The 12695-nt window shown below is 37.0% G+C and overlaps 1 protein-coding gene across 8 annotated transcripts in view; it reads right to left on the bottom strand.

Annotated features, from left to right (window-relative positions):
- Positions 1 to 12695, bottom strand: part of NUCB2 (nucleobindin 2) — a 54038-nt gene that overhangs the window by 18724 nt on the left and 22619 nt on the right. For all 8 annotated transcript variants that reach the window (XM_017525805.2, XM_017525803.2, XM_037737519.1 and 5 more), the window contains 4 exons: positions 9917 to 10043; positions 2141 to 2244; positions 490 to 675; positions 213 to 303 (listed from right to left, as the gene is read on the bottom strand). In XM_017525805.2, the coding sequence (XP_017381294.1) occupies positions 213 to 303; positions 490 to 675; positions 2141 to 2244; positions 9917 to 10043 (508 nt within the window). The remainder of the gene's footprint in view (positions 1 to 212; positions 304 to 489; positions 676 to 2140; positions 2245 to 9916; positions 10044 to 12695) is intronic.

Here is a 12695-nt window from a genome sequence, read left to right as displayed (position 1 = left end):
AAGAAGAAAAAAAAGGAAACCCTAACCATTTAGTCTCACTAGAACTCAATAGCAGACCTTGGCAGAAATTAAGATGAAAGCAAATATTTTTTCAAACAGCAGATATAAATATCAAATATATATCAAATATATTTGTATCAAATGTTATCAAATTTTATCTATTTGTATCAAATAGATATAAATATCAAATATATTTGTATTAAATCTGTTACCATGTAATTTGAAAAATGTCTTGGGGTCAAAGTCATTAGGATCCAATCCATCAGTCTCTTCCCATACCTCTTTTAGTTGATCTTTGCTTCCCTGTGAATCAATTTTAAAAAATTGCTCAAAACAAAATATAATATATCTGTACAGACTCAAAATATAAATTTGAGGAACTTTGGAGAATTAAGAATCAAGATTTAAGTACTAATAACATGATAAAATTCTGCTAATACAAAGAAGTATCTTTATCTAAAAATGGTTTCATAAAGTCACAATCCTTACTGGATGATTAACTTTAGGGTGATTTTCATGCTTTTTCTTCATTTCTTGAAATTTAGATTCTTCTTCTTTCCTCTTTTCTTCACTCAATGTTTTTAAATATTCTCTCCTTTCATGTTCCTTCATCATTTCATATTTTTTAAATTCTTCATGTCTAGTCTTGTCATAGTGTTCCAGATCACTTGTTGCCTGAAATGCGATAATGCATTTAAGTTAAATAAAAACATGCATTTGAAAAATGTAAATAAAGCCATTCTTGAATGTAGCAAATTGTTGAATAGAAGAGGTACAGGAGGGCAAAAACATACTGGACTCCTCTTTTTTTTTTTTGAGATGGAGTCTCGCTCTGTCACCCAGGCTGGAGTGCAGTGGCACGATCGTGGCTCACTGCAACTTCAGCACCTCCCAGGTTCAAATGATTCTCCTGCCTCAGCCTTCCAAGTAGCTGGGACTACAGTCATGCACCACCACGCTTGGCTATTTTCAGTAGCAGTGGGGTTTCGCCATATTGGTCAGGCTGGTCTTGAACTCCTGAAGTCATGATCCACCCACCTCGGCCTCCCAAAGGGCTGGGATTACAGGCATGAGCCACCACGCCTGGCCTGGACTCCTCTTTTTTAATTCCACCATTTAATTTTAGTCAAGTTTATTTTTATTTTTTAATTTTTTATGAGACAAGTTTCACCTGTCGCCCAGGCTGGAGTGCAGTGGCACAATTTTGGCTCACTGCTGCTTCCATCTCCTGGATTCAGGCGATTCTCCCACCTCAGCCTCCTGAAGCCTCTCGAGTAGCTGGAATTACAGGCGCTCACTACCATGCCTGGTTAATTTTTGTATTTTTAGTAGAGATGGGGTTTGACCATGTTGACCATGTTGGCCAGGCTGGTCTCAAACTCCTGACCTAAGGTAATCCACCCACCTCAGCCTCCCAAAGTGCTGGGATTACAGGCATAAGCCACCATGCCTGGCAATTTTAGTCATTATTACTAGAGATGTAGGTAGTCAAAGAAACTAAAAGTTCAAAGCCAGCCCCAACTTTAGGAAGCTCCTCATAAGCAAGTAATATTTAAGTTGATTTCAAAAAAAAAAAAAAAAAGAAGAAGAAGAAAGGAACTATATCAAATCTAGACAGTTTAGAAATTTTAAATGGCTTCTAACTTAAGTAAGCTAATACCTGCCAGGTTGGAACTAATTCTATTCACACATAATGTGAGAGGTCCACAAACTCATCTAAAATCCTCGAGGCCATATGTGCTTCAGAATTTTCTACCTTAAAGAAAGGGAATATGGCACATATGCCATGTTATAGAATATCCCTGTAGCATCTGTAATCAAACAGACTAGTATTTCTTAAGGAAAATCTATAAATATTCACACTAAGTAGACTAAATAAAAACTGTAAATGGTATTACTGTAATTGGTTCATTCAAGCCAGATATCAGTTTCTATAGCTTTTGGATTTAGGAATTGCGGATAAGAGATTTTAGACCTGGATGTCCCTATTAATATCTGTATTAATAAAGGTTAAGCTACCTTCCTTTAAAGATCTTCTACAGAGTATATAGAAGTTAATTTCCATTTCATTAAGTTTACTTGTCAAATAACAAAACCTCAAAGGCACAATAAACACAACGCTTTCTGGAGTTATTCTCACCGCTTTAATTAGCATATCTAAATCTGTGGATTCAAACTTGTCAGGATTCAGGTGGTTTAGGTGATCAAATTGTTTTAGAAGAGCTTGGTGGTCCATGCCTATATCTGAAAGTAAATGAGAAAACTGTAAATGATCAATTACTAGAAGCTAAAAACATTATAAATGATAGATAAGATTTCATATTTATACCTGTAAGATTTTATAGGGAAATTCAAAGTTTTAGAATAAAGGTTTATATTTACTTTATGAATACTGCATATGTTATTCTAGGCAAAGGTAGTGTCCTTGAACCTAGAGTGGAATACAATGGGATACAATTTAATATGTATATTTTTAAAAATTCTCTCTTTTTTTTTTTTTTTTTTGAGACATGGTCCTGCTCTGTCACCCAAGCTGGAGGGCAATGGTACAATCATAGCTCATTGCATTTTTTACCTTCTGGGCTCAAGCAATCTTCCCACCTCAGCTTCCCAAGTAGCTAGGACAATAGGCATGTGCCACTATGCCTGGGTCATTTTTTTTTTTTTGGTAGAGATTGCCGAGGCTGGTCTTGAATTTCTGGCCTCAAGTGATCCTCCCACCATAGCCTCTCAAAGTGCTGAGATTACAGGCAGAGCCACCATGCTTGGCCTTTTGCATACTTTAATGTTATATCTAAAATGACTAGTTTTAATTATCAGCATAATTAATAACAAACCCTTTTTGAATATCTTGAAACTACCAAATATCCTGCTTTTAATTAAACTCTAATATAGTGCCTCTATCAAAGGTTAAAGTAGAATTTCTAAAAGTAAATGCTCTAAAATTGACATGAAAGAATTTACTGCATATTGTGCCAATGAATCCTTTATGAAACAATAAAAATCTAATGTAGGCAAATTCCTTTGAATTATGACTTACTTTTAAGGAAATACCAATTTTTTTTAATTTTTAGAAAACAAGTTACAATTTACTATAGTGAAATGGGTAAAGTGATGCTGGATTGTTTCAGTTGTATTACATAGCAGAGACTGTAATGGATACATAGTGGATATACACATAAAACAGCTCACCAGAAACAACCCAGTATGAGCCCTTATAGAATTCAGCAAAATGGGTACTGTACATGTTTTGAAGTTATTGGAAATCAGCTTTCATTTAGGAAGAAGGAATATACAAATATGGAATGGTGAAAGGCAAGAAAGAAATTGGTAGAGATGAATGGGAATTAGCACTATCTGTGTGAACTCAGCATTTCTAAAATATGTACATTTAACATGTATATGCAAATATTTCATATGTATATGAATATGTATGTGTGTATATATGTGTATATGCATGTCTATGTATATAGACATGCATATTTCCTAACTCCGTGGGATTAAAGTACCAAGAAAATACATTCCAGTAGCAAGAAGCGTACCTAGTGCCAGCTCCTGATCCAAAATATAGTTGCCCATTGGCCAGGCGCAGTGGCTCATGCCTATAATCCCAGCACTTTTTGAGGCCAAGGAGGGCAGATCACGAGATCAAGAGATTGAGATCATCCTGGCCAACATGAAACCTCATCTGTACTAAAAATACAAAAATTAGCTTGGCTTGGTGGCACATGCCTGTAGTCCCAGCAACTCAGGAGGCTGAGGCAAGAGAATCGCTCAAACCCAGGAGGAAGAGGTTGCAGTGAGCTGAGACTGCACTACTGCACTCCAGTCTGGTGACAGAGCGAGACTCTGTCTCAAAAAATATATATATATATATATGTTATATAATATATATGTTTAATATCTATATTAAACATAAATAATATATAAAAACATATAAATAATATATATATTTTTTTCTTAATGGATGCACGTGTGCGTCCACGTGCACACACACACACACACACACACACACACACACATATATATCCTCAGAGAAATGGCTTATTCCAGAGCTGGGGCAGGGTAGGTACAAGTTGATCCTGGAACATATTGTTATGCCAGGAAATGAAGAACTGCTAAATCTGGTTCAACCAAGTTTTCACTGAATTCTAAGTGTGGCACTGTACTAGCAGTTCTACTTATGAAGAAAAGCCTTGTTTTAAGACTTAGGCCTAAAAAAATATAACCAGACAGTGAAATATATAAAAAGACCCTTAACCTCACTCTAAGAGAAATACATATTAAAACTGCACTGTTATGCTATCTAACAGAATTGGAAAATTCCTAAAGTTTGATGACACATGCCATTAGTAAAGCTGTGAGGATTTATTGATGGTGGGTACATATATTAATACAACCTCTATGGAGGCAAATGTGGCAAATCTATCAAAATTACAAATATATAGATATATATATAATTTGATTTGGCAATTTCACTGTGGAGGAAATTATCCTAAAGATAATCTTATAGGGATACGTAGTGATATATGTACAAGACAGTTCACTAGAAATAACTTAAATATCAATTGACAGGAGCCTGGCTAAATAAATTATAGTATATCCATATAATGAAGTGCTATGCAGCTGTAAAAACAATGAGATGGTCTTTATGTACTAACACAGAAAGATATTCAAAATATATTATTAGCATATCTAAATTATTAATAAAAGAAAATATATTATTAAAAGAAAATGCACAAAAGTGTATATTTCCTTTTGCATAAAAAGAGAGGAACAATTTAAAAAACTATTTGTATTTGCATATATACAAATAAAGAAACTCAAGAATCAGGTACAGTGGCTCATGCCTATAATCCCAGTACTTTAGGAGGCTGAGACAGGAGGGTCACTTGAGGCCAGGAACAGGAGTTCAAGACCAGCCTGGACAACATAGCAAAACCTCATCTCAACTGAACTTACAAATAAATAAATAGATAGATAAACCCAAGGAGGATGATGTTAGAAGACAATGGAAATTGACAGGATAAAAAAATGTCAGGTAGATTTTGCTCTACATTTTCTATGTTTGAACCACGTGAATGGGCCAGGTGTGGTGCCTCATGCCTGTAAACTCAGTACTTTGGGAGCCATTGGTGGGTGAATCACTTGAGCTCAGGAGTTCAAGACCAGCCTGGGCAATATAGTGAGACCCCATCTCAATAAAAATAAAAATAAAAAAAAACTGCCTACTTTAAAAATTACCCTCCTCCCCAAAATTAAGACTGTTTAAGTCCTTCCTCAAATTATCAGATATTTCAATTTATACTGAATCAATGAGAGAATATTCCTTAGTTTCTAAGTTATATCAGGCTGTTTTGTTTTTCCCTGAGATGGAGTCTCACTCTGCTGCCCAGGATGGGGTGAACTGGCACCATCTCGGCTCACTGCAACCTCCACCTCCCGGTTTCAAGTGGGGTACAGTGGCACCATCTCAGCTTACTGCAACCTCCCCCTCCAGGGTTCAAAAATTATCCTGGGACTACGTGCCTGTAGTCCCAGCCACTTGGGGGCCACCACAGCTGGCTAATTTCTGTACTTTTAGTAGAGACATGGTTTCACCATGTTGGCCAGGCTAGTCTCAAAGTCCTGACCTCAGGTGATCCACCCACCTGGGCCTCCCAAAGTGCTGGGATTACAGGCATGAGCCACCACGCTCAGTTTAGACTGTTTTCTTTATGTAACAAAATTTAGTACCCATCTTGGAATAAAGAAGATACTGTCCCGGGCAGAGAAATCTCCACACATCTTAGGCCTGGCTTCAAGGATGGAACTACCTCAAGTAGTATGGCATGACTCAATTTACTTCTCATTGATATCCTTAATTTCAGGATGATGTGTATTTGGTATTAGTTTCCTAAGACTATATGTTTAAAATGTAGATTACTATACTCTTTCCCAGGGCCAGAATCTCAGATCTAGTAATCCGTATTTCTAACAAGATTTCTAGGTGATTCTCATGCAATCTGAAGTTTTAGAACTACTATTCCAGGAGTTAAATGTTCAGATGCTTATTAATGACAAAAAACCACCCAGATAACCAACCTGTGGGAGCATATCATAAGGAAACATGAACCAGCTTGAAAGCTCTCCCACTGGCTAAATCTGCTGCTTGATTTTGACTCATAATTAGAAAGTTCATTACAAGATAATTCAAGAAGTTTACCTACACTGTCACATAGTACTTTTATGATTTTATGTTCTACACTTAAAATTCATTTACAATTATTCTGATATAGGATATAAGAAACATGGCTTTACTATACCTTTTTCCAAATGGCTAGCCAGTTATACCAACACTATTTAGTTAATAATTTGTTGGGCGTGGTGGCATATACCTATAATCCCTGCACTTTGGGAAGCCAAGGCAGGAGGATCACTTGAGGCCAGGAGTTCCCTCACACCAGCCTGGGGAACACAGATGAGACCTTGTCTCTACAGACAGGAAAAAAAAAAAAATCAGCCAGGCATGGTGGCACACTACTGTAGTCTTAGTTACTCAGAAGACTGAAGTATGAGAATCTCTTGAGCCCAGGAGTCGGCTGCAATGAGCTATGATTGCACCGCTGCACTCCAACCTAGGTAACAGAGTGAGACCTGCCTAAAAAACTAAATAATAATAATAAAAATAAAAACCTATCTTCATCCCACTAATAATGAGATACCACCTTTATATTAAACTAAATTCTATTATATATTTAACTCCACTTCTGGAATTTCTATTGTGTTTTATTGGTCTTTCCACTTTTCTGCCTAAGTCATACAGTTTTAATGACTGAGGCTTAATGACATAATTTGATCTTTAATATTAAAGATTTAATATATATTGAAGGTCCAATTTCTAATATCCAGTCCTTCATTGTTCTTTTTCAGAGGTATCTAAGTTTTCTTACTTGTGTCATTTTCCTTTCCTTTTCTTTTCTTTTTTGAGACTGAGTCTCACTCTGTCACCCAGGCTGGAGTACAATAGAGTGATTTCAGCTCACTGCAACCTCTGCCTCCTGGATTCAAGTGATTCTCCTGCCTCAGCCTCCCAAGTAGCTGGGATTACAGGCATGCACCACCACTCCCAGCTAATTTTTGTATTTTTAGTAGAGACAGAGTTTTACCATGTTGGCCAGGTTGGTCTCAAACTCCTGACCTCAGGTGATCTGCCCACCTTGGCTTCCCAAAGTGTTAAGATTACAGGCATTAGCCACCATGCCCAGCCTACGTATGTCCTTTTTCATATGAGCTTTAAAAAATTCGCTTGGTCAATTCTAAATCTTCTGGGAAAAAAAACTAAATAAAAAAATATATATTTCACTTGCCTAGTGCCAGAAAAATAAATGTATATATTTTTATTGGGATTATATTTAAATTATACATTAACCTAGAGAAAACTGTCATGTTTATAACATTGAGTCTTTGTATCAAAAAGTTATTGTGTCTTCCCAATTGTGTAAGTATACTTTTACATCCTTCATGAGTATTTTAAACTTTTTGTCTGTCAGTTCTGCACATTTCTGAATAAGTTTATTCTGGGCATTTAATCTTTGTTGCTATTGTAAATGGAGTCATTTTCTTCAACACTACCTTCTAACTGGCTATTGTGTACATATGGAAAATATTGATTACTATTGATTAAGTTTACCGTAATTTTCCTATTAAGGGGCTCAATTTTCCTATTGTTTATAGTAAGTTTTTCCATTAATTATTTTGGGTGTTCCACATATACAATCATCATATCATCTGTGAAAAAAACATGGTTTTATCACCTCCTTTCCAATTACTTTACCTCCAATTTTTTTTTAATTTGGCTAGGCCGGGCGCAGTGGCTCATGCCTATAATCCCAGCACTTTGGGAGGCTGAGGTGGGTGGATCACCTGAGGTCAGGAGTTCAAGATCAGCCTGACCAACATGGTGAAACTGTCTTTACAAAAAATAAAAAATTAGCCAGGTGTGGTGGTGGGAGCCTGTAAGCTACTCTGGAAACTAAAGCAGGAGAATCATTTGAACCTGGGAGGCAGAGATTGCAGTGAGCCAAGATTTCACCACTATGCTCCAGCCTAGGTGACAGAGCGAGATCCCATCTCAAAAAAAATTAAAAATTAAAATAAAAAAAAAAATAAATGTTTTGGGTAGTACCTCCAAAGCAATGTTATTTAGTGGTGGTTACAGTAGGCAACACTGTCTTGTTTCTAATTTCAGTCAGGCTACATACTTGTGCTTTCCCACTTAGTATGATGTAACTGAATTGGATATAGCTAATCATATTACAGAAGTATCTGTTAATTAGTATTTTATTACTTTTTTTAAAATCTTTTTATTTCTTATCTTCACCCTGGAAGTATTTTATTACTTTAAATCATGAATTGGTGTTCAATTTTGTTGAGTGGATTTTCTGAATACATGGAGACAGCACATAAATTATCTCATATGACTTATGAGATAACTTTAAGACATCCTTGCATTTCAGAAATTCTATTTCATAGCTATTTAATCTTCTCATAGCCTAAAAATAAAAGAATACAGGATTCAAATATTTATTCCAATTTATCATTTGTCCTTTGACTTTACAGTTTTTTTATTTTTTTTTTGATACAACAAAATTTTAAAGACTTTTATCTCCTTAGGACTATTTATATGATAATTTATAATATTAGATTTCCTAATATTAAGTCAATCTTATATTCCTGAAATAAATCCAACTCTGTTATGAGATAAATTCTTTGGAGACATAATAATTTTGATTTTGGCATCAATACATTAACAAGAATGTGGAAGCTTTCCTTCTTTTTCTATGCTCTGGAATAGATTAAATAGAATTGACAATCTGCTCTTTAATGGTTTGACAGAATCACTCAAATCATTAAAGAGCAGACAGATAGTTTTCTTTATGAAACTACCTCATTCTGAGAGTCAGGCAAGGTGGCTTGCATATGTAATCCCAGCAACTCAGGATTGCTTAAGGCCAGAAGTTTGAGACCAGCCTGGGCAACATAGCGAGACCATGTCTCTAAAAAATATAATTTAAAAAAAATTAGCAGGGCATGGTGGTGTATGCCTGTACTCCTAGCTACTTGGGAGGCTGAGGTGGGAGGACTGCCTGAAGTTCAAGGCTTCAGTGAGCTATGATCATGCCACTGCACTCCAGCCTGGGTGACAGAGCAAGACTCATCTCCTGAAAGATTTTCTTTAAAAAAAGAAAGAAAACAAATGGTCTGGATCTGGTGTTTTCTTCTTGGGGCTAGAGCTCTGAAAAATTTTCTATTCCATTTAAGAAAATTATTCTAATTAGATTTTCTTTCTCTGCTTTCCTTTGATATTATTTTTCCTCCTTTAAATCAGTCGTTTAATTCATTACTTTTCATTCTTCCTTTTCATTGCTATAATTACGGCTAATTGCACTAATTTTTGAATGATATAAAATGTATTATCCATTCAAAACATTAAATTCTAAAAATTAAGAGAAGCCAAATCAATACCAACATAAAATTTTGACTAGAAAGACGTAGATGGCATGTGCTAATACAAACTGACCTCAACAACCAAATATTAAAATTTCCTAGCCAGGCCCAGTGGCTCATGCCTTGTAATCTCAGCTCTTTGGCCAAGGTAGGAGATTGCTTGAGCCCAGGAGTTCAAGACCAGCCTGGTCTTGAACTCACAACATAGCAAGACCCTGTCTCTACAACTAATAAAAAAATTAGTGAGGCACGGTGGCACACACCTCTGGTCTCAGCCACTCAGGGGGCCGAGGATCATGTGAGCCCAAGTGGCCAAGGCTGTAGTGAACAGTGATTGTGCCACTGCCCTCCAGCGTGAGTGACAGGGCAAGACCCCATTTCAAAGGGAAAAAGGAAAAAAAAATCCTACCTTTTGTTTAGCACTTACCTTGAATGGAATCCAACTTAGCTTTAATTAACATTCTTAACCTTCCTACTTCTTGCCTTTTCAGTTCATCGAGTTTTGTCCTCACATGGTGACTTACTAAATCCAGCTCTTTGCTTAGCCTCCCACTCTGTAAATAAAATTAATAAATTAGTTTTATCTATTGCATTCCATTTTGAGACAAAAGCAACAGCTTAAAAACAGGGTTATAATACATTAGTGATAAATGCTTTTGACTAATTTAGATAAATTTAATATTATAAAAAGAATTTCTTTCAAAAGGTATTAGCTTCAGGGTTGGGCACGGTGGCTAACCCTTGTAATCCCAGCACTTTGGAAGGCTGAGGCAGGCGATCACCTGAAGTCAGGAGTCCGAGGGCAGCCTGGCCAATGTGGCAAAATACCGTCTCTACTAAAAATGCAAAAATTTGCTTAGTGTGGTGATGCATGCCTGTAATCCTAGCTACTTGGGAGGCTGGAACAGGAGAATCACTTGAACTCAGGAGGCAGAGGTTGCAGTGAGCCAAGATTAGCTTTAATTCTAAAATCAAGATGTCTGAAGAACCATATAATTTAGAAAAACATCATTAAAGCACAATGCAGAAACTCAAAAGGTTAAATTGTAAAATGGTGTAGCCACTTCAGAAAACAGTCTGGCAGTTCCTCAAAAAGTTAAACATAAAGGGACCATCACCCAACAATTCCATTCCTAGATATACACCTAAAAGAACTGAAAGCATGTTAACACAATAACTTAAACATAATGTTCATAGCTGCATATTTATACTAGCCAAAAAAGCAGAAACCTAAATGTCCATCAACTAATGAATGGATAAACAAAATATAATATATCTATACAATGGTATATTATTTGGCCATAGGAAAGTATAAAGTCCTGACATATGCTGCAACATGAATGAACCTGTAAAACATTATGCTAAGTCAGAGAAACCATATGCAACAAACCACATATTGTATGTATTGTATGAGTCCATGTATATGCAATGTCCGGAACAGGCAAATCCATAGAGATAAAAAGTAGATTTGTTGTGGTTGGGGGAAAGGGTACAATTAGGAGTTACAGCTTAATGGGCACACAGTTTCTTTTGGAGAAAATGAAAATATTCTAAAATTAGATAGTGATGATTATTGCATGACTCGGTGGGTATATAAAAAAAACTACTGAAATGGCTGGGTGCGGTGGTTCATGCCTGTTATCCCAGCACTTTGGGAGGCTGAGGTGGGTGGATTACTTGAGCACTGGAGTTTGAGACCAGTCTGGTCAACATGGTGAAACCCCGTCTCTACTAAAAATACAAATATTATCCAGGCATGGTGGCACATGCCTGTAGTGTCAGCTACTCAGGAGGCTGAGACAGGAGAATCCTTTGAGCTGGGGAGGTGGAGGTCGTAGTGAGCCGAGATCATGCCACTGCACTCCAGACTGGGTGACAGAGGAAGACTCCATCCCAAAAAACACAAAAGCAAACAGACAAACAAACAAAAAAAAACATGAATTTTACACTTTAAAAAGATAAATTTTATGGTATATGAATTATATGTCAACAAAGTTTTATTTTATTTTATTTATTTTGAGGCAGGATCCTGGTCTGTCACCCAGGCTGGAGTGCAGTAGCATGATCATGGCTCATGGCAACCTCAGCCTCCCAGGCGCAAGCAGTCCTCCCACCTCAAACTCCCAAGTGGCTGGGACTACAGATGCATACCACCATGCCTGATTAATTTTTGTATTTTTTGTAAAGATAGAGTTTTGCCATGTTGCCCAGGCTGGTCTTGAACATCTAAGCTCAAGCAATCTAGCCACCTCAGCCTCCCAAACTGCTGGGATTACAGACATGAGCCACCACACCCAGCCTTTTTTAAAAAGTTAAGCTGGTCAGTACCATCTGAGCAAAAAAGAACATTTAAATTAAATTAAAAGTCAGTTGGCCTCCATAAGCATTAGTCATTCCATATATAAAAGCTTTTCAAAATTCATCTTTTTTAGGTCTCCTTTGGTTACTTTTTTCATAGATGAATGATTAGTAGGAAAACTAGGAGAATATACTGTTACAGAATCAAAAAGAGCAGTATATTTCAAGGAGATAATAATCATTATTATGGTATTATTAGGTAAAACAATGGTTGTCAAAATGTAGTCCCTAACTGGAAGCATCAGCATCACCACGGAATTTTAGAAATGCAGGCCCTAGAGTTGCTGAATTGGACACCCTGAAGGCAGGAACCAGAAATATGTTTTAACAAACCCTGAAATCTGAAAACTTTTGAGATAAAATAAAGGAGCCCAGTAGGATGAGGAATCAAAGGTGTTAGGGTGTTCACTGGATTTGGCAATTAAGAAGTCATGGACACCCTCCATGAAGGCATATTCAGTGGAACAGTGAGGGCGGAACCATACCCTTTCCAGTTAGGGAATGTTTGGGAAGTGAAGAAACGCAGTATTATTCTCCTTTCAAAATGCTTAGCTGAAAAGGAAAGAGAGGCCGGGCACAGTTGCTCATGCCTGTAATCCCAGCACTTTGGGAGGCCAAGGCAGGGGGATCACTTGAGGTCAGGAGTATGAGACCAGCCTGGACAACATGGCGAAACCCTATCTCTGCTAAAATACAAAAATTAGCCGGACATGGTGTCCCGTGCCTGTAATCCCAGTTACTTGGGAGGCTGAGGTGGGAGGATCACTTGAGCCTGGGAGGCAGAGGTAGCAGTGAGCCAAGATCACGTCACTGTACTCCAGCTTGGGTGACAGTGAGACCCTGTCCCC

The sequence above is a fragment of the Cebus imitator genome, unplaced genomic scaffold, assembly GCF_001604975.1.
Source record: "Cebus imitator isolate Cc_AM_T3 unplaced genomic scaffold, Cebus_imitator-1.0 Scaffold39, whole genome shotgun sequence".
In the NCBI taxonomy this organism is placed as follows: Eukaryota; Metazoa; Chordata; class Mammalia; order Primates; family Cebidae; genus Cebus; species Cebus imitator.
The sequence above is the reverse complement of the archived record's forward strand: the minus strand, read 5'-3'. Positions and strand labels throughout refer to the sequence as shown.